At 40.8% G+C, this 22,690-nt stretch overlaps 1 protein-coding gene across 6 annotated transcripts in view; it reads right to left on the bottom strand.

The window, feature by feature from the left end:
- LOC136881281 (CUGBP Elav-like family member 2) overlaps positions 1–22,690 on the bottom strand; it is a 1,536,179-nt gene that overhangs the window by 152,110 nt on the left and 1,361,379 nt on the right. For all 6 annotated transcript variants that reach the window (XM_067154068.2, XM_067154069.2, XM_067154070.2 and 3 more), the window contains one exon: positions 9,118–9,243. In XM_067154068.2, coding sequence (XP_067010169.1) covers positions 9,118–9,243 — 126 coding nt within the window. The remainder of the gene's footprint in view (positions 1–9,117; positions 9,244–22,690) is intronic.

Genomic DNA, 22,690 nt, shown 5'->3' with positions numbered 1-22,690 from the left:
TGATTGTAATCATGTCCATGGTATTGTACTAATTGATACTTCAAGTAATGAAACAAGCAATTTCAAATACTCTTTTCTTACCAGTGGTTCCCAAACTGTCGGTCCCGGTATTTTAAAGGAATGGAGTGCTGTGATGGGCGCAGCATGTTTTCCTACAGATAAACTTTTAAAATATTCGAAATAAATTGCATTAGACATACACAAGATATTATAAAATATATAAATGATGTTGATTAATTTAGATGGATTTGAAATCTATTTAGAAATGCTCCTGGGCTATCACCTCCGAATATAAATGAACAAGAAAAAAGCATTGATCTCCCAAAGGACCTTTCGTTAAGAAATAATTTAAGTAATTGTCTTCCTCGAAGTTCTGGGTGCGTAATGGCAAGTAATTTCCAAGTTCAAGGCAAACAGAACTGAAGATCGTGATTCCTATAGCAACAGCTTAGTTATGGGATACACGCTCGTCTGCTCTGACAGCAATTAACTCAATTAGCTGCAGGCTAAATATTGCAAAGGAACTTAAACGTTCCAATTTCGGATATAGCAGCAAGTTCTGACAAATTTTGTTCTGAAAAACAGATTCATCCGTCTCAATTAAAGTTGATTTTAAACATTTAATTTCCTTTAGAGAGAAAAATGATTTCAATGTTACTTAAATAACGCTTAATGTGAAAAAAATTACGGTATATTGGTCAAATAGCCGCCTCTGTGGTGTAGTAGTTAGCGTGATTAGCTGCCACCCCCGGAGGTCCGGGTTCGATTCCCGGCTCTGCCACGAAATTTGAAAAGTGGTACGAGGGCTGGAACGGGGTCCACTCAGCCTCGGGAGGTCAACTGAGTAGAGGTGGGTTCGATTCCCACCTCAGCCATCCTCGAAGTGGTTTTCCGTGGTTTCCCACTTCACCTCCAGGCAAATGCCGGGATGGTACCTATCTTAAGGCCACGGCCGCTTCCTTCCCTCATCCTTGCCTATCCCTTCCAATCTTCCCATCCCTCTACTAGGCCCCTGTTCACTATAGCAGGTGAGGCCGCCTGGGCGAGGTACTGGTCATACTCCCCAGTTGTATCCCCCGACCAAGAGTCTGAAGCTCCAGGACACTGCCCTTGAGGCGGTAGAGGTGGGATCCCTCGCTCAGTCCGAGGGAAAAGCCGAACCTGGAGAGTAAACAGATAATGATGATGATGATGATGATGATGATGATGATATTGGTCAAATGCAGGTGTTGAAATTATTTGCTTATTGTAGAACTTATATTGTAATACTTGAATCTTGAGTATAAAAAACCTGCCAAATAGTACGAAAAAAATCACAATGAAAAGTAAAGCAGACCAAAGCCATCTCCATATAGGTCATGAAGGCCCTTGGAGAATTGGAAGGTAAAGGCTTCCACTTACCGTAACCTGAGCACTTAGTGGCATAGAGTAGTTAGCCAGATACCCGGACACGTTTGCTTCCAGAAATTAGCCTGGAACCCATTTATTGTGCATGTAGAGTGAACCTCAGGGCCATGTGCTGCTCCACCAGGAGAGGAAATCTTGTTTAAATTGTTCAACTCTCTGGTAGGAAATCGCATCAACATCCTTCTGGATGAAATGAGTACGCCATTACCACTTCGGCTAGGCAGCCGCTTATGAAAATGCAATAACATTGAAATTATGAGTTCTATTTCGATAAAGAAATTTGGCGGGATAAAGAGCCCTGGCAATATTATTTTCTTGTCAGGGCCAGAGAACCGTTGCCTTGCATGTAAGGAACAATTCAAGGATGTATTTATACAGGGTGCCGGCCCCGTGGTGTAGGGGTAGCGTACGTGCCTCTTACCCGGAGGCCCCGGGTTTGATTCCCGGCCAGGTCAGGGATTTTTACCTGGATCTGAGGGCTGGTTCGAGGTCCACTCAGCCTACGTGATTACAATTGAGGCGCTATTTGACAGTGAGATAGCGGCCCCGGTCTAGAAAGCTAAAAATAACGGCCGCGAGGATTCGTCGTGCCGACCACACGACACCAAGTAATCTGCAGACCTTCGGGCTGAGCAGCGGTTGCTTGGTAGGCCAAGGCCCTTCAAGGCTGTAGTGCCATGGGGTTATTTATGCAGGGGGGGGGTCCGAGGGGTTCAGACCCCTCTCTGAAATGTCCTCAGTCTCTTGCTATTTCCAATACTTTAAAGGTAAATATTCCGAATGTTCACCAAATTTGGGAAGAATATCAACTCTTGGCAAGCGATGTCGGACCTACCCCGAGACATTTCCAAATACGTGCCTAAAACAATTCATATAATCTTTAGAAAGAACTAACTTTGAATAATGTCGGAGAGAGAGCGAGGTAACTTGAAAGTCTGAACATTAACACAATCAGCAGTGAAGAATTAGGGTAAAAGAAGAGAAGTATACGAAACTATTGATCACGAGGTCTCTAATCACCCAGTACAAAGTCGCGAGTATGAAGTCGCAATTGAGGTGGCCAACTACGTTGTCGGTTTGCTCTTCTTTTCCTTGTAAATGTCGGTACACCAACAAATATTGTGATTATATTATTTCAAGCACAGCCTGCGTGGCTCAGGCGGCAGCGGCCGGCCTCTCACCGCTGTGTTCCGAGGTTCAAATCCCGGTTACTACTCCGTGTGAGATTTGTCCTGGACAAAGCGGAGACGGGACTGGTTTTCCTCCGGGCACTCCGGTTTTCCCCGTCATATTTCATTTCCAGCAACACTCACCAATAACATTTCATTTGCCATTCATTAATCATTGCCCCAAAGGATTCCGGCAGCCGGCACAATTCCTATCCCCGCCGCTAGATGGGGGCTTCGTTCATATCATTCCTAACCAGGGTGAATGCCTGGAAACATGCTGTGGATTTTCCTTTATATCTTATTTCACATTTCAGGACACCCTGTTTTTACTGCTACCTCCTAGTGTCAAGTAAGTGCATTTTATATACAACATCCATACTGACATGCGAGTAACCGCACCTGGGAAAATGGAGACGGTTAACTGATGATGATGATGATGATGTTGATCTATAATGAGTAACCTCCATAAGGACCCTATTGCCCTTGATACATGATACGAAGTAATAACTATGTCATACTCCGTTTGAAACCCATGAGGTACTATAGAGATCCAGTCAAGTCAATGCCCTATCCTGTTGTTATTCACGGACACGACTTACTCAGTCTTACGATACAAAACATACGAGTATGCCTAACAAGTTCTCAGCAGAGTACGTTGTCACCCACAATGGATGTGGCTAATGCGGCATTCACAGGCCGCGCATATATTTGTCGTACACTCATATTCATAAAAACCAGAACACCTTGAAAAACTAGAAATAGGAAGTTCATATTCACAGGACATGAGCATTACTATGTTTTTTTTAAATTTTTGTTTGCTAGCTGCTTTTACATCGCACCGACACAGACAGGTCTTATGGCGACGATGGGATAGGAAAGGGCTAAGAGTGGGAAGGAAGCGGCCGTGGCCTTAATTAAGGTACAGCCCCAGCATTTGCCTAGTGTGAAAATGGGAAACTACGGAAAACCATCTTCAGGGTTGCCGACAGTGGGGTTCGAACCCACTATCTTCCGGATGCCATTAATATGTTCTGAAGAAATGATTAGCATTGGAACCATGTCGGCCGTCAGGTTCAAGGTCCACATCGATATCTCGGCGCACCACCACCGACTGGTAAAATGTGCCTGCGGCTCTCGTTGTCGCTATAAACCGAAGGTAATGGATCAGTGGGACTTCAGCAGACCTGTAGGATGCCTCGCGGACGTATGCAAGAACCGTACCGTCAAATGAATGAGTTTGAAAGAAGGCGCGTTATTGGAATGAGAGAACGTGATGCATTCATCCGGGAAATTGCTGCTCCTGTGGGACGAAGTGTGTCGGCAGTGCAACAGGTGTGCACAGAATAGTTCACAGAAGGCCGTAGAACACGACGAGATGGGTCTAGTCGCACAAACCAGACCACCCCCCGAAAAGATCGACACCTCATCTGAACGGCATTGCAGGATAAATCTACTTCGTCCTCGCTACAGTGGAACATTGCAACACATCGTACACTATCAGGAGTTAAAGAGTCCGTCGTCGTTTATTGCGGTCTGGGATATCGGCGCATTGTCCACTTCTCCGCCTACCTTTGACTAACGTGAATAAACATGCTAGACTGCAATGGCGTATGGAACGACGTCAATGGGGACAGGAATGGCAGCAGATAGTGTCTTCGGACGAATTCAGGTTCTGTTTGCTTGAAAATGATGGCTGCATTTTGGTTCGCTGCAGACAGGGGGAGAGGTATCACACTGACTGCATTCGCACAAGACATACAACGCCAACTCAAGGCCTTATGGTGTGGGGTGCTATTGGGTACAACCACAAATCACAGTTGGTGCGTGTCCAGGGCACTGTGACCAGTTTGACCTAAGTGAATGACATCCTGCGACCCGTAGCCATACCCTTTCTGCACGACACCCCAGACGCCATATTTCAGCAGGACAATGCGCGACCACATGTTGCTGCAAGAACACGTGCCTTCTTGTTGTCACAGGATGTCAGACTGTTGCCCTGGCCCGACCGATCAGCGGACTTATCGCCAATGGAAAATGTGTGCGATATGGTGAAACGACGCGTGCGGCGTTGTGACTCAATGCCAACCACCAAAGATGAAATGTGGAACCAGGTGAATGCAGCATGGATGGCTATGCCCCAGAACGCCATTCGCGCCTTATAAGCGTAGATGCCATCACGCATGGAACAAGTTATCAGTGCCCATGGAGGACCCCGTGGCTACCAGGCAACAGGACACATGCTGAACCTAGGTGACAAATGCTAAACGTGTCTGCAGAACGTAATAATAGACATGTCCTGTGAGTATGAACTTCCTATCTCTAGTTTTTCAAGGTGTTTTTTTTTTATGATCATGAGTATATTTCCGACCTGCAGCACAAGATGAACAAGAAAGGCAGGAGATATGTCTTCAAGACTTTTTCTTGGTGTTCCACATTTATTCAGCATGTGGATATAAGGCGAGGCACAGAGACCTCATTCCTAGTCGATTTTAGCAGGGGGGGGGGGGGAAGACTGTATAACTCTGATCGAGTAGGGATGCAATTAGTCACCTTGATAAAGAATAATATACAGTATTCGAAAAGTTGCACAGTGGAATATCTGTATCAGACAGGCAAAAAAAAATAATCAAAATTGCAATATTCGTTTAAATCAGACGGATCACAGTTTATCAGAACAGCAAATTACCATTGGGTTATTTGACGGTCGTACCGTAAATTAAATCCACCACTCGAAACCATACTGCCAGTCTGAAGCCAGCAATCGTTCGCTACGTATTTGTTAGTTTTGGTCGGCGAATGCAAAGTGAGTCTCGGCCTACAAGTGGCAACGGCTGGTCCGTGGTCCTACAGCTCTGCACTCCGACCGGCCAACCGAGCAGATGAGGGGTGGCCACGGCTCTACCGTGGCTCTGTGCCTCTTATCGGGAGACGGAGAGGGACTGGTCTCCATCATCGACTGCCCTGAGAATGATTTTCCGCGGATTTCTATTCTCCTGCACTAAGGCGAATGCCGGACAATTCCTAGTAGAGGCCCCGGCCGCCATCCCTCTCACCTCCCCCTCGCCCTTCAGGGGAGGGATGAAAACATAAAGCAACAGTAGGAAGTAGGAGTAGCAGCAGCAGTAAGTTTTCTGAGCGACTACCGCAGTTTAAACAATCGCTCGAATTCTCCTGTCTGTACACAGTTGTTAATGAATAACTATTATGGAGGAAAAACAAAGTATATGCTGAACTATACAATATTATTTAATCATCGCATAGCTAATATAAACAGTATGTTTTCTTATTTAAGTAAACATTAAAGCAACTGAACAAAAACTTAATATTTTTGCATTCTAGTGTTTCAAACTGTGCCTGGCCTTTCCGAGCAACGAAACTTCTGACGGCCTAAAATATAATCTTTCAGCTAATGGTTACAGAAACAAAATCTCCCATATACATTTGTTATTTGTTTTTACATCAATGCCCGGTGATTTCTGAACGTATGTTTGCTAGAAGAAGAAAACATTTTCGTTCATATGAACAAGAACAATTATTACAAAAGAAACTTTTAACAGATGCCTTAAACAAGCTTTTACTTGGCTCCGACTCGTCAATTTCTAGCATATGATCTAGGCGACAAAAGAAAAGGAAAACATTTTCCAAGTAAACATTGTAACCACTCTCAGAGCAGCTAATAATGGCATCCGAGGAGGACATGCCAGAGGAAGATTTAGATCCATTTTAGAACTTAACAGTAAGCACTTTCTTATCCGTACAGATGTAATCACTATCACGTTAAATATAGTTGTTACTTTACATGATGTGAGTATATAATTTCGACAAAACGAACTTCGTAATTTTGTTTAACTTTTGAGGTCATCACTGTGCGATGACAACCTGTACACAATGGAACGACGACGGCGACTGTTCAATCTGGACGAAGTCTGAAATAGTAAATTGTGTTCTCCAGTTCTCAACGCGCAACAAAGAAGAAATATGATAACGTACAAGTTTCACTGTGTTTCTATTGGTTCTTCCCTTGTTAAGTGCATTCGATTATCTCTTAAGGAATAAAACGTGGAAATATATTTAAAAATATCGTCTGGTTATGACAAAGGAGAGTTCAGTGACAAAACAAGCAACTCAGCTTATTAGCAGAACCCCAAGACACATGGCGACAGTGCCAGAACGGACCTCGTCAAAAGCAATGTTGATGGTTTATTTTACTTGGCACAACCTACATAGCGCGCTCCACATTAAACCCGGAAAAGTACGTGTTCTAATCTAAGCCTGCTTTCTTTACCTGGCGAACAGCGCTTTGCTTTCTTGACACCACTCTTATTGAAGCTTAACTCAGATGGCTTCTTCATTGCGATTTTTAATGGCTGGGTAAGCTAGCGAGATGAAACTTCGCAGGGCATGGGACATCTAACAGTGCTGAAGTGTGAGAGGTCTATACGATTTAAAACAAATATTTTGAGGACAAAATTGCAGCACTCGGGCATTTCTTGAAGTCAGACTGTGGACGTTAAAACACATTGTATTGTTATGATACATACCAAATAGCTTAATATTAAGCTATTTGTCCATACTAATAAAAGGAAGTCTTAGTATAGCGATGCATAAAGGTAGATTTAAAAGCAGTGAAAATATATAGGCCTACTGCATGTTAATAAGGCACTTCCATACACCACAAACTTAAAATTTGGTATCAACTGTCTGAGGGGGATGAGCAGGCCAGGGGCTGTAAATAATGTAAACGAGCACAGCTACACTATTCAAATCCAGCAGCCATATCATTTGTAAGCATACTGTCAGAAAGGAAACGCTGTCGTTTTGTGAAAATACATGGAAGTTAAGCTAGGGCTATCCCTTCGATTTGGGGTTGGACTGTGTCCGAATAGACTGGTCAGTGCCATTGTTTTCCCTACAGCTACTCATGGCTTTGAAACATGGAACCTGAATAAATCTAACAGGAGATGGATCGATGCATTTGAGCTTCCGTGTCTGCGACGTCTCCTGAGAATACCATGGGCATTCAGAATAGGAACATTATTTTGGACAAGATGAAGCCAACAATTCAAAACAATTTTACTGTGGTCCCATAATAATATGTATATACCTGGAAAAGTGATGCTGTTCAGAAATAGAACCATTACATGACCAGAGGAGTCTCTCCTCACATAGATCGTTCAATGGCTACAACTTCAGTAGATGACCACTACTTGCAACTATCGGCTCGCAGGAATCGTGATACTTTGATGAATGTTATTTTGACGGAGTGGAATATCGTGCGTCTACCCAAACTATAAACAACAAGTTGTGTGGTGTCAAACTTCCTCTTCGTGATCACAGCAAAGCCCAGGTCTTACATCCCGAAACTATAGCATGTTACAGAGAGACACGATGGAGTGCCGCATATGCCCCGTTCCAGTAACATGTTTTCATATAATACGGAAATGATATGCAGTGCTTCTAGGACGGAGAGAACAACGCGTGAATCAAGGTGAGGATCAATATTTCTTAGGGTGGCATTACATGGGGTGACTGTATACCTTGCTTAGTTACTCAGGACTAGCTCAAAGCTCCAAAATACTGGGACAGCATCTTCCAGACCACTGGTATGCCAAGAAGAATAGTACAAGCATGCATCACTGCAAGGGGACGTGTTACTGGGAACTGAATGAGATTTGAAAAGACCCTGGTTCATATGTTCGTTGATGAGCGGTAGAAACTGCCAACATTTCCAAAGTCGACAAAGTGTTAAATGTCATGAACTGTTCAATGCATACGTGATGCAAAACTTTTTATTTTATTTTTTATTTCTGTACTAAGGGTAGCTGATGACTTCATCGTCATTCGAAGCCGAGATCAATTAAACAAGAGGCAGTTTCAATTCCGAGTGCTCCTACCGTCCAAGCTCATGACTTGGAGTTAACAATAGAAAAGCGATGTTAAAAGGTTCATTGCAAGACGATACGTAGTCATGACGAAATATAACGATCCTTAAGGCGTGAACCATTTCCTTAAGAAAATTCCCCATGATAAAACATTGAACTACATTATAAATCATTTCCTACATTATTCAGGATACATGAAGTGACATTTTGCCCACTTAAGCCATTCAGGATGGTAAATAAGGACCAATTATTCTGACGATGGAGCTAAAGTATTCTCCATGAAACATGACGCAGTTATTTTTATTTTATCGAATAATATTTTGTACCTGACAAATATCAGCAAAGTAAAATAAAATATGTACAGAAGAAGTCGTCCAGTGAATCAACTGTCGGTAAACACTGCGAGAAATATATAGTAAAAGGAAGCTGTGATAAAAATGGATTTTATTTCATCTGTTTGGCAGCACGCATTCTCAAATAGGTTGCCTGGAGGGCAGGATATTCAATTTGTTCGCCAACGTCGCACTGATGTCGATTATCCTTGGCGATGGAAGGAGTTTTAAGACATTCGCTCACTGGCGTGGAGCGTCGAGCTATATTTTGTTCTTGACGGAGCAACAGGTCTCGTTATGGTGCGCTCTGCTGGTACAGTGACTCACCTTTACTTTGACCACTGGTGTCCCTCAACACCGTACACTCCTCGATGGTGCCGAAAGGACCGAACATGGAGCGGACATCATTCTCCGTGCATTTCTTGGACAACATGCCCACGAACAGCTTCCTCTCTGCAATCAGATAAGAAAATGTGGATGAGACTCCACTCTTATAAAAGGGGTTAGGTATTTGTGGAGGATGAGGTGAAGGTGGTAAGAGGTTGTCAAGAAATAATGTAGAGCTGAATACAAATGATTACGTGAAAAAATAAAATGCAAACATTAAGAAATACAATGAGCATACAATAAGACAATGAATCGTAGATAACAAGGAATTAGTGTTAACTTTCCCAGAATCATCCATCCAGGAATAATAATAATAATAATAATAATAATAATAATAATAATAATAATAATAATAATAATAATAATAACCAGAAATATATTCAACAAGAAATGTTTGTCAATAAATACAAAATTGAAACATTATAAGACTGTAGTCCAACCTGAAATAATTTATGGAAGTGAAACATTATTTCAACTAAGGCAAAAGATTAACATAGACTTTTTTTACTAGTGGCTTTACGTCGCACCGACACAGATAAGTCTTATGACGACGATGGGATGGGAAAGGGGTAGGAGTGGCAAGGAAGCGGCCCTGGCGTTAATTACGGTACATCCCCAGCATTTTCCTGGTGTGAAAACGGGAGTCCACGGAACACCATCCTCCAGGGTTGTCGACAGTTGCTTTCGAACCCAATATCTCACGGATGCAAGCTCACAGCTGCACGTCCCAAACCACACGCCCAACTCGCCCGGTCGTACCGAGTATAACAGCCTGTCTGAATATTGGCGGGAGTAGCTGGGGAGTTAAGATAATTTTCTTCTTAAGCATGTCATTCATCTGGTTCATACATTTTCTGATACTACTGGTACGTAACACACTGGTTCATCATAACATTGCAGCTATTCAATCCCTACTCTGAGACACTGATTGGAATGAGCAGTGTGCATATTTAACGGACTCGTTGGCTGAACGGTCAGAGTATTGGCCTTCGGTTCAGAAGGTCCCCGGTTCGATTCCCGGCCGGGTCGGAGATTTTAACCTTAAATGGTTAATTCCTACGACACGGGGGATGGGTGTTTGTGTTGCCTTCATCCTCATTTCATCCTCATCACGACGCGCAGGTCGCCTACGGGAGTCAAATAGAAAGACCTGCACCTGGCGAGTCGAACCCGCCATACGGCATTACATTATTACGGAATAATGGCAGAAGTGTCCACGGCTGTCTGCGGCCTGGTCATACCAGCACTGGAACTTTGGACTGTTGGATCGGCATTGTAGTACTATTCGCTAAAAGTGAGAAAATATGCGGCTTTTAATTTGCTAGTTGCTTTACGTCGCACCGACACAGATAGGTCTTATGGGATGGGACGGGAAAGGGCTAGGAGTTGGAAGGAAGCGACCGTGGCCTTAATTAAGGTACAGCCCCAGCATTTGCCTGGTGTGAAAATGGGAAACCACGGAAAACCATTTTCAGGGCTGCCGACAGTGGGGTTCGAACCTACCATCTCCCGAATACTGGATACTGGCCGCACTTAAGCGACTGCAGCTATGCTTTTCATTTGAGCAAGTACTTTATATGATAACATTGCTCTTAATCCCTATATTCCTACTGACGTTTTTGTAATGGCCTAAGTTAACTGACTGTAGTTAGAAAAACCACAAATACAGTCTTTCTTAGAATCCCGTAGCGAAGCACGGGAACATCAGCTAGTATTAAATAAAGATCACCAGAAAATGGACTACTTTATAAGTTCAGAAATCATTCATGTACCATTTGACAGCGCTGGAGATAGCCAGATGTTTTCCGTTGAAAAATATTTTCAGAAGCCGAAACAGATGGAAGTTATACGATGTAAAATGAGGTAAAATAAAGTGTAAAGTTATACAGTACATGCCTAGGAATAGAACAAATATTTATTAATTTAATTTACAATAGCCTGTAAGTTTATGCCTCCGATGCGATTATTATTATTAACAGATACGGCTCGTTCTAGCTAGATGAGTGACCTTTCTGTGTAATGACTATGGCATTAATGTACTTACATTCCAAAGGTGTCTTAGCAATTGAAAGAACTGCGTCTGACGACATTTCTGTCCTCTGGGTGCAGTTTTCATGGCATGCCCTGGACCTCAGGTATCTAAATGCCCCTTGTCTCACAACCGGCACATGTACTGATCCCGCAAATGGAACAAGTCTATGAAGACCTTGTCTTGGAGTCAGAGAATGGGATCAAGAGATGTGGGCGGCATCGAAACTAGAACTCGAGTGCCAAGCATGCTTCATGGAAGTCAAATGCCTTTGTAGGGGGAATGGAATGATTCTATTTAGCACGACATTAGCGCATATATTTCGGGGAAAATATTTACGACAGGAATTGATTATTTGTCTTGAAATGTTTATCTTCGAGGACAACATTTGATGAGAGGAACTGATGTCCACACTATTATGAATTAGAGCAAATATTTCAACAAGTTTCAACTTTTCTGAATACTATAAAGCTGAAGATCTGGGACACGCTAACATAACATTGTACATACCATAGGGACTTACATTTTTTTCATTCCAGGTTGCTATTTTTTCCACCATTCATTCTGCGAACTTGTGTAGATGAACCACCCGCTTCCGTAATTTTCTATGTTTGTTCTGTGGTCTTATGCTTCCATGCTTTCTATTTCGAGAATCATTCAAATATCTACCGTCACCTAGGTACTGCTTTCCTTTTTTCAACACTCTATAGGCGAGTCCATTGAATTCCGATGTCACCTCCTCCATTCGCCCCACATGACCCCACTACTGAAGCTGATTGGTACGCACTGCTTCATTCTACGAACTCATTCCGACTTTGGCCTTGATCACTTTATTATGGAGGAAGAAACATTACTCAGGACGAGTTTTGAACAGAATGCTATAGTAGAATGTGTTAAAAAACCACTAAATTCAGATTCAAGATCAAAACAGCACCATTTTGTATGGGACGGTGTTGTAGCAGACTGACATGTCCCTATGGTTCAGATACCACAGAAATCTCAGGGCCGTGTGGCTATGGATCGATATCAACAGTCACGAAAAATTGCAAGTTTGTACAAAACTAAATTGCTAAACTGTATTTGTTCAATATCTGAAAAGCGTTCGAAGACCTATGTTGTTATTGTCTTAAAGAGGGGGCCAGAATTGTGAATGTATCGACTATACTGAGATATGGCCCTGCTACGGTTTATTTCTTAGCTCACCAAGCCACTGAACTTCGTAATATTATGTTTGGAATGAACAGTCCAGAGTTACAAGACCTCACCTTATTTTTTTAAATAAGATTGATTAGCTGTTTATTTATCGTGTAGCTTTTGGTGCCGAAAGTGTCTGAGGACATGTTCTGCTTTCCTGGTGCAGGCCTTTTCTATGCGAAGCCCATGGACGATCTGCGCTTCTGGATGTGGGATGATGATGATGATGATGATGATGATGATGATGTACTGAGAGAGTGAAACCAAGTGTGGACACATAGCCTGCTCCTACTGAGTAACACCAAGGCTTAACATCACCTTCCGACGGACGAATCAGCAACAGCGTCATTTATCCCTCACTTCATACGAATACTGCGGAGAGATTTGGAATTGAATCCAGCTTTTTGGCACGCAATCTAGTGCTTAGAAAATGAATACCACCACCCTGCCGACAACATTCAGATGATGGCAGCCTTTTTTTTTGCACCTACGGGACCCGAACCCACTAACTACGGTGTCAGCCCCATACAGCCTTAGTTCCCGATTATGGCTACCAGGCAAGCATATTTATTAAATAGCAAACCACCACGGCCTCACCTGCGCAGTATTTGTTTAACAATTAATTGTTATTTACTTCTGTTTTAATAAAATTAATACATATATCATTGTATTGTATTGTATTTTCATCCAACTGATCATACAGTGATATGGGACACGTCAATCATATTTACAGTATCAAAGGATAAAACAGTAATATACATGCCATGAGAAATAAAGAGAAATATACAATGTGGTAAAGAGGCACAGATTTTCACTATAGGCTGTTACGCCTTTCGGCGTTCAGTCTGCAAGCTTCTGTGATTTTACTGAACTCAGTCACAACACAACATGCTATAAACTGCTCAAAATTAAATTTAAATTAAATTTTGTTTGAAACATTTATAAATAAAGTCGACTGATTTCTAAGTATCACCAAGAAACCATTTCAACCCCCCCCCCCCTCTTAGCTCCCCTTCCTTCTTTGAATATCGTAATGCTAATTAACCCAGCATCGAAGTTACTCAAGTTATTATCGTTAAGTTATTGTAAGTTATTTACGCTACAAGGATCGAAAGTGATCTTTCTCGAATGAGTTGAGAACGGAATTTCCAAACGAAGAGTGTACGTGAATACTTTCATTCGTGTAACCTATAATATTTTATTTCGTACTAATGTTGAATAACCTTATTCTTATTTAAATAATACAGTCAACTATGTTATAATGAACATTCGGCTATAGTGAACCTCGATTCAAATACGTTATAATACACAGGTCTACTACACATTTCACCTATAGTGAACTTCCACTTCGGATACAGTGAACAGGAAAACATAACATTTAAGGAAATGGATGTTATGGGGTACATTGCATTGTAAAATAATGTATTTCCTACATACACTTGGTTTAGAGAAGAACATTATTTTCTTGCTTCTTTTGCTAACATGATTAAGAACAGATGGAGTTCTAGGAGGCGATGGGTAGAGAGCCCTTCACGGATATACAAAATATTATCCGCATCCGCGAATGGTTATCCGCGTATATTGTAACGATTTAACCCTCTACTGCATACTGTTGCCCTAAGGCAACAAATAACTGCAGTCGCTTAATTGCGGCCAGTATCCAGTATTCGGGAGATAGTGGGTTCGAACCACGCTGTCGGCAGCCCTAAAGATAGTTTCCCGTAGTTTCCCATTTTCACACCTTAATTAAGGCCACGGTCACCTCCTTCCCACTCCTAGCCCTTTCCTGTTCCATCGCCGCTGTAAGACCTATCTGTGAGACGTAAATCAACTTGTAAAATAAATCTTCTTCCTTCAGGACAGAGTGAATTTTCATCATCATGATAGTATTTTGTAAGCTCACCCTGTGGATCAGTGGTAGAGCGTCGGCCTCCGAATCGCAAGACCGCAAGTTGAAACCCGGCAGTGGTAGACAGATTTGTGAAGGGCGGAAAAAACTCCATTCGGCACTCGATCGTAAAATATCTCTGGTTTCGTATTTGGTGTTTACCCGACAAAACTAATTAAAACTCCGCCATAGATTGCCCGATATGGATCCGTTTCTCTGCAATTTGGTAGAGAACCGAAACGTCTAAACTGACACGCAGGCATTCTAAATGGCGTCTACTCAATATTCTGCAAACGGTAGCGTTGACCATACGATTTAAGAAAAAGTATTTGCTTCCTTCTTTCAGTCGCCTTGTGAACGTACTGTTAAGAAACCAGTAGGTCGCGAGAAACTGTTTATTCTCTCGTTTTAACACGCAAAAGCATATCGTTTGAATGTTTGTATCACTTTGTGCTGCACAAGTCACTCGGTACTCAAACCTTTTATAAATATGGGATCCAGTTTATTTTCCTACTTGTGTAGAGAATTCGTGTTAAGGGACATTCAATCCTCGCTAAGAGCACGCTCTTTTCCAACCTTCAAACAAACTACCGCATACATTTCTCAAAGAATCATACACAATGAAATTGGATACCTCCGCTTCACAAGAAATGACACATAGACAAGTCAATTCTGAAGCTTCTTCAGCAGTATTCGAACTTAAAGCCACTTCCTAATGCAAATAAACAATGTTCTAAATGACGAGCAACGGCATGCTCGCGAGACAGATTCAAAATTAGTAGCCTATTACAACCAAATACATTACGACAAATAACAAGAACTATGTGGTCAAGAGTAAAAGTGCTTAATTATCTATGGCCCGGTTTCAAGGCACAGGTAAGCAGCGAGTGTTTGCTGAAATAAATTATAAAATCAGTGAGCATAAAAAGTTCAGTATTAAAGCGAATTAATTCAACTCAGGATATCAAGTGTCGATGGTGAAATTCTGAAACTTGTGTTTATACAAAATACAGTGCAGGGCATCATAGAATTTCATGCCATCGGGCTCAGTACAAATTGTAGTTCATTTTTCGCTGCATTTCCCAAAGGCTTTTATTACAAATCCATTTTTTTTCTATGCAAGGGGAGTCTCACAAGAACAAGATTTGCTCATGTTTATTGAGTGTGTATAGATTTTATATTTATTGTGCATCTATGAAGTGTTCATGCAGTGATCACAATTATCAAAAAAGAGGTAAATTTTTAAATTAGTAGAGAAGCCGGCTAACTTTGGTGCAGTTCCCAGCCATTTATTCCTTTTCAGTACTCAGCTTCATGTATACGGCCTGGGAGAGAAGATAAAATATTCAGGTCCATTTTGGTGAACTCTGACGCCTAAATTACGGACAGCTCAGTTATTTTATTTATTTATTTATTTATTTATTTATTTATATCAAATACAGCAAGTGTCAGTGAAATTACAGTTCTCACCCAATTGTGGTGAGTATTCGATTTTTATAATAATCATATTACAAACGGCGAGCAAGGTGGTTGTAGTAAAATTACCAACTGCTTTGGGTGCACTAGACAGACGTCAATGAAATTTCGATGAATAATCAACTAATGCACAGTAAATTCAATGGTAATAATAATTTTACCGTAAAATCAACAACTGTGTTACAAATAATTGCTAGAAAATAGCTGAGTGGCTCGGAGCAATTAGTAGCTGATGACGTAGAATGATCTTGCGTATGCACGGTACAAATATACAGATTATTCCATTTCAAAATTACATAACACTATGTACAGAAAAGTAACTTTTGGAAACAGGAACAATATTTCACGCTCTACAGATCTATTTTATTAAAACGTACAGTATATGCATATATCACAATATTAGGGTTTTAATATTTCTATATTGTTTACAATGAAAGCTAAAATATTAGGCTATGTAGCATGAAATCACTATCACCTATATATAAACGTGAATGCTATAATTTTTTTTTCATTAACACAGAGGAGAAAACTACTGGATCCGGATACGGTGAACCTTATATACGAGTAAGAGGTGCAAAGTAGGAAAAATCATTCCACGGCGGTGGTCATCGTTCTGTGAGCCGGCTATTCCAGAGAAAGAAGATTACTGTTTATCAACCTGTGCTGGGATTCCAGCGAGCTCCACCATACAGTATATACGGATGGTTTTGATATTGTACCGGTAGGGAGGATAATACTCGAGATCAACATCTCGCACAATATTACAAATGTTAAGAATCTCGTTGAATGACATTCAGTTATCAGCAACAAACATAAAAGCAGATGTTGGAGTCCTTATCACATATACAATCGCATTTCATGATGCCTCTAGCTGACTAACAGGCACCCACAATTCAGCTAAGGACGACTCTCAAAAATGTTACTTGTTAGGAGTCTAGTTCATTCTGACATCCAACCACAATTAAGGGAAAGATAGATCGTAAAATTACAATATTGTTAGATGTGCAGCAGACTTTGACGTCCAACCACACTGTACTTAATAATGATAAGACACTTCTTCAACTTTATTTCACTGGAAAAGCAGAAAAGAGGGGCATTCATAAGCCATCCTGAATTATCTTTGATTTATATTTGTATTTTTGGCCACTGTAGTTAAATTAATTTTCTAAAATAAGACAAACATGACTGACGTAGTATCTGATAACAAAACTGGTAAATAAATAAATGAATAAATACATCTGAATTATTTTGTGTGTGGACTGAGGGATAACAGGTGTTATTGTGGATTTGTACTAATGTATTGTACCCGATAGGAACATGAACCAAGGACTAGTGATCAAGTGGTCGTTCATTTCTTTGTCTGGTAGCGAGTTCGCGGGAACTCGAAGCTTGGAACGCCACCGGCGTGGCTAGAATGTATTCTTCCCCCCAAGAAAGAGTTAAGGAATCCCCGGATGGAAAGTAGGGAAAAGTTATCCCCACCACATGTATTTGGTGAGTGAGAGAGGTACACGTTTTAGCATCGTAATATGGGAACCATCTTTAAAATAGTATGACCAACCTCGTTTTCTACATTAAAGGAATTAACTATTTTAATAGTACTGCACTGTATAACGATTTAGAAGAGCTGTTCGTGATTTGTGGATTTATTTAGAGTGTGTGACGTCCTTTATGGTGATAATATTCTATTAAAAGAAGGAATAGATGATTACATAACATTTGAAAGTTAAAGAGGCCATGTGTTAAATGTCTCGATGGCAACTTGACGGGGAATCCTGTGAGCGAGCCGAAATTTGAAGACAGTTATGTGTCCATTACAGGGGATTCTGCGATCAGATTTCGTCCAGGTGAGTTTTAACCATATTATAGGATCGCTGGTCACCTGATGATCGCACTATTGCGCCTCAAATACACCGCGAATAGGGTGTACAGGAAATTTGAGAGGGGGAACTTATCAGCTAATTATAAGGCTTTGGAAGCGTCACACCAGGGCAGTCTGTGCTTTATCTCTCGAGGGACAGATGTGTGCCGGTATCTGGCTATTGGTCCCGTTTTGTGGGAACTGTTAATGCAGAGAATAGTCAAAACGACTTGATAGGTGTGGTGTATGAGTAGAACTAGGATAGGGGATATAATTAAGTGTGCGTTGTAATTATTTTGACGATTTTTGTACAATAAGTTGAACTCATAGAGTTATTATTATTATTATTATTATTATTATTATTATTATTATTATTATTATTATTATTACTTCCGTCGCCAGAGACAAAGAAGGGAGAGAAGCATCACTATAATGAGTAGTGATACAGGCGTTAATTCGGAGTCGTGCTATCAATCCGCTATTTGATACAACTAAAAATACCCTGTATTAATCTATTTGCTTCCGGGACACTGAATCAAAGAACGGATCGATTAGTGCGCGGTGACGCAGACGAACGGAACGGATATTAACTGTGTGTGTATCTGTGCCATAGATACTGAAGATTTCCAGTGCCGAGAACTATGGAGTTTTGCCGCAGCAGTCACAGCCTGGAGATGGAATCTACAGCTATCGTCGTGGACATGAGTCAACACTAAAACCGAGGACGCCCCGTAGCAAACCAAGGTGTCATCGAGGGACAAGAAGGCTGAGTAATACCATTCTATTATGCATGACGTCAGGGGTACGGAAAATTAATTTCATAATGCTGTTAGTTAAATTCCTAGTTAGTTAAACTGTAAATGTGCAAAGGCGTGGCACAGAGTTTATTTTAGTAACAAGTCTGAGTGACTTAATTTGTAGATATGGGGAAATTTGTTTGTGGGAAGTTTTTCCTTTTCCATTTTATTTGGAGAATACTGCTAGTATCCTTGGGGTTACCTTTCTGTATAGTTGATTTGAATATAATGGCGAGTATCATTAGTTCTTGGGATTGGTTGGGTAAGGGGGCTGGTACTCAACCGGCTGACCTATCATGAATGCCAAGTAATAGTGTAGATTATCCTGTGTGAAAGAACACATGTTGCTGTGAATAACCCAGACAGCCAAAGAGACGACCTCCATGAAATATATAGCTAGGTCCCATTTCTTTATTGCGAACGACTATAACGTGTGGTTTCGATAACAATAGGGTCCTAATTACACTTCGAGTTGTGTGGAGTTACAATTATTGTACTTGTTTGTAATTAATGTGAAAGTTTTTATCGTCATGAAGTAAGTGTAAAGTAAGGAATTAGTGACCATGTAAGTCACGTACGCCCATCAGATGGAGGTTAGACCCATTTTAAAAGATTCATATTAATAATTTTATAATATAATAATAGAATCCGGCGTTTTGTTCTTTAGATTTCTGTGTCTGCTGGGTTACTATCGAACGAGCTGTGTGAAAGAGTGTGTGTGTGAAGGAAATAAGCTGCTGTAAAATGCGTCAGGCGACGATGTTAGAATGGATTTGAAGTCAGGACTCACGGTGTGAATTTTCGGAGTCAGATTGTGGGTGGACACCTGTGAAGGCTGTTTGAATTGATAAATAAGAAATAAATTATAAATATGTTGGGACTTGTGATTAGTGTTTCGCTGTGTTGTGTATATATATATTTCTGTATGTATCGAGCGTTTTGTGTTTAATTGTGTTGTGATGTCATTCAACGTCGACACTGGTGTCAACCAATGGTGCGAGGGTTTGTGTATATACGGGTGGAGGTTCGATGTGAACCCAAGGCGTCTGAAGATGTGTTTGTTTATGTATATTATTTAAGGATATTCCAGTGGGAAATCGGTTAATGTTAGATTAGGTGTCACTCAGATTTGTTTATATTTGAGTCTTATGATTTTGTTTGCCCTGTAAAATTGGGAGTAGCTTCAGTGATTAATACTTAATATTCCGTACACGTGAAGTCATGAAATAGACTCTTTTTGAATGGTTATATTCGGTCTTATTTCCAAAGTTTAAACAATGCTCAATGTAATCCAAAGTCTAATTATGTGAAATTCGATTATGTATTCACCTTGTATATTTGCATCATTTTCCATCATCAACAGGATTATAATTGTTACTGAGTTTTGGTGGTAGGTAGAGGTGTAAGAAGGTGCGGGCGTGAATGGGTCTCAAACTACGGAATCAAAGTTAATGTAAAAGTTAACAAGGTTATATTTCCTTTTCAATATTAAGTAATAACAAAGAACAGGTACTTAGTAGCCGAAACACAATTTGAAATGTACAATTACAGGGATTACAGAGTTTGGGCTTCGAGCCCTGAGTTCACAATTTTTGAGCAACTAGCCCAACTTTCCGATATACAAATTTTAACAAAGGGGCAGAAGACCCCAATCAAACCCTGGAGCACTTGCTCCAAATTACACAGTAAAGCCTCCTCGAGGCATACAACACTCCGTTTCCAAAAGAGCCACACACTCTTTAATTTAAGCCTCTCCTAGGCCACACCAAACTCCACCTTCAAGTTGTCCTCAACGGACATAAACACAGGGGTAAAATACCCAATCTACTGAGGTCTATTAAATGAAAAGCAGGTTAATTGAATGACCTCTAAAACAATTTGAGAGGAGGCGAACTTGCACTCCTAATACACTTTGATTTTAAAACCTACTTTGGCACTAGGCCGTTATTACAAGGGCTAATCCCATACTACAGAGGTGACTTAATAGCAATTTACATTACATTACGGAAGAATTGGTTGAGAGAATAAGTTCACCTCAAGACGATGTGAGTGGGAGCTCGAGAGGGTTAAGCACTCTCTATCCCGATATGTCGTTTTAAAATAGAATAGATACCAGTTGTTTTTACATTTTAGGAAAAGGTTACATGGTTGAACGCTTAGAACCCACCCCGAAAGTTAAACTGCTGAGCAAGAAAAGAAAAAATTTATTAATCGGCCATTACCTTATTGTTGACCGCCGCCGAGGAAAGAGGCGCTTCCCGCCTCCTGCTATGTACTTAATACACTGAAAGATGGAACAGAAGTGGCCCGGAGACCCTAAAATCAGCAATTTATATACTCTCGCGGAAGTTTCTAGGCGTTAGGGGAATGAAAACACCCGCCCACAATGTTTTTATTGGATAGGACCCCGCAACAGATACAAGTTGGGGGAAGATACACCAGATTGGTCAGAAATTACTAAAAGAAATTCGGGATTGGATAAATCTAAAACAAGGGGAAAAAGGGGGGTATACAGCCAACTTAAACAATAACAGAAAGAAATTTAACAAGAAACAAACTTTTGAAATAAAATTTTCTCCAACAAATAGTTCTTTGACTCCGCACTAGGGTGCGCTATTGTTGATCTTCAGTAGTGTCCTCTAGAAGAGAAAGTTCACACTTCTTACTTCAAGTGAAACAAAAACACATCAAAAGTGACACAGTTCAAAAACTCAAAATTTCCCACGTGGTGACATCTTCTGAGAAAGTAGAGAATTAATAGAATAGATAAAGTTCAACCTTCCTCCAGAAGAGGAGTTTCAACTGGCGCAACTTTTAAATAAACGGTGTAGAGGTGTACCGCCCAGTACAATAATAAACACTTTTGATTTTACAATTTAAAATATTGTTCTCATTCGATTACAGTTATATGACACCCGTATTCTCCTACCCTGTATGCAGCTAAGTTATTTATATATTTTTGATGCCCATTATGGGCAGGTGTATACAATAACTAATTAATTGAACCCAGAATTGAGATAAACCCCTAAGGATTTGATGACAAAATAAAACTGTTTTTCATACTGTGGGTCACAACCCTTAGAGAGTTGGAATAATAATAATAATAATAATAATAATAATAATAATAATAATAATAATAATAATAATAATAATAATAAATTACATTTCCATAAAAATTTATCCGTTCCTATTAAGAATAGGAAACTAACTGCTGAATTACGATTATGCTGATCATTTTTACAACAGAGCAGCTATGATTAGCGTGATAACATGATCTGTATGAGTTATCACATTATTCAAATGCCCACACGAACTTCCAGATTACTGATTATTAAAACCATAATAAATTAACCTAGTAGTACCCTATGATACCAATATACACGCGTTTATATTCCCCAACAACTTGGCGATTTTCGTGCGAAAAAAGTTTCATCTCTTTTACAATGCTAGTTGCTTTACGTCGCACCGACACAGATAGATCTTGTGGCGACGATGGGACAGGGAAGGGCTAGGAGTGAACAGGAAGCGGCCGTGGCCTTAAGGTACAGCCCCAGCATTTGCCTGGTGTGAAAGTGGGAAACCACGGAAAACCATTTTCAGGGCTGCCGATAGTGGGGTTCGAACCTACTATCTCCCCAATACTGGATACTGGCCGCACTTAAGCGACTGCAGCTATCGAGCTCAGTCTCTCTTTTACAATGCTAGAATGAGATGTGTGGGGCATGAGTTACAAATAATTTATTTCCCGAAAATGGGGTCCTATGGGCAAGTAGTTCACGAGTCACTGCTCTACAAATTGTTTCAAAAGGAACACCACGCAGCAACTGGTAGTGCTGAGATTCGAGCCTCGGTGGAGCTTCTGAATCTAATTGTGGAGAATGACGTAACGCCGTTCCACTACGTAAGTAGGTGAGCGTGATAGACTTCTGAGAAACATATGCCGGTCAATTTAAGACAAGGAACTTATACCTGCTTTGTTCTTATCAGTGAGAAGCGTTTGAACAGCCTTTGTACAGTTCAAGGTACAACGAAGGCATCGCAGAGCACGCGCGCGACTTAAAGAGAACTGGGGCGGAAAACAAATAATAATAGGTAGGAAGTATTCAGTAGCAAGACCAGTAAACACCCAGTTGACTGTAGATTATACAGGGTTATGTATATTCTGTGAGAATAGGCCTCGGCTGAGTTTTCAGGAGTTTACTCGACGTGAGAAGACTGAATTCTGGGAACTGCCTCCACAGTCGTATGCGCGAAAATCTCGTCTTTCC

Source organism: Anabrus simplex, chromosome 9 (genome assembly GCF_040414725.1).
Source record: "Anabrus simplex isolate iqAnaSimp1 chromosome 9, ASM4041472v1, whole genome shotgun sequence".
In the NCBI taxonomy this organism is placed as follows: domain Eukaryota; kingdom Metazoa; phylum Arthropoda; class Insecta; order Orthoptera; family Tettigoniidae; genus Anabrus; species Anabrus simplex.
Note: the sequence above shows the minus strand (reverse complement) of the source record. Positions and strands in the feature narration are given on the sequence as shown.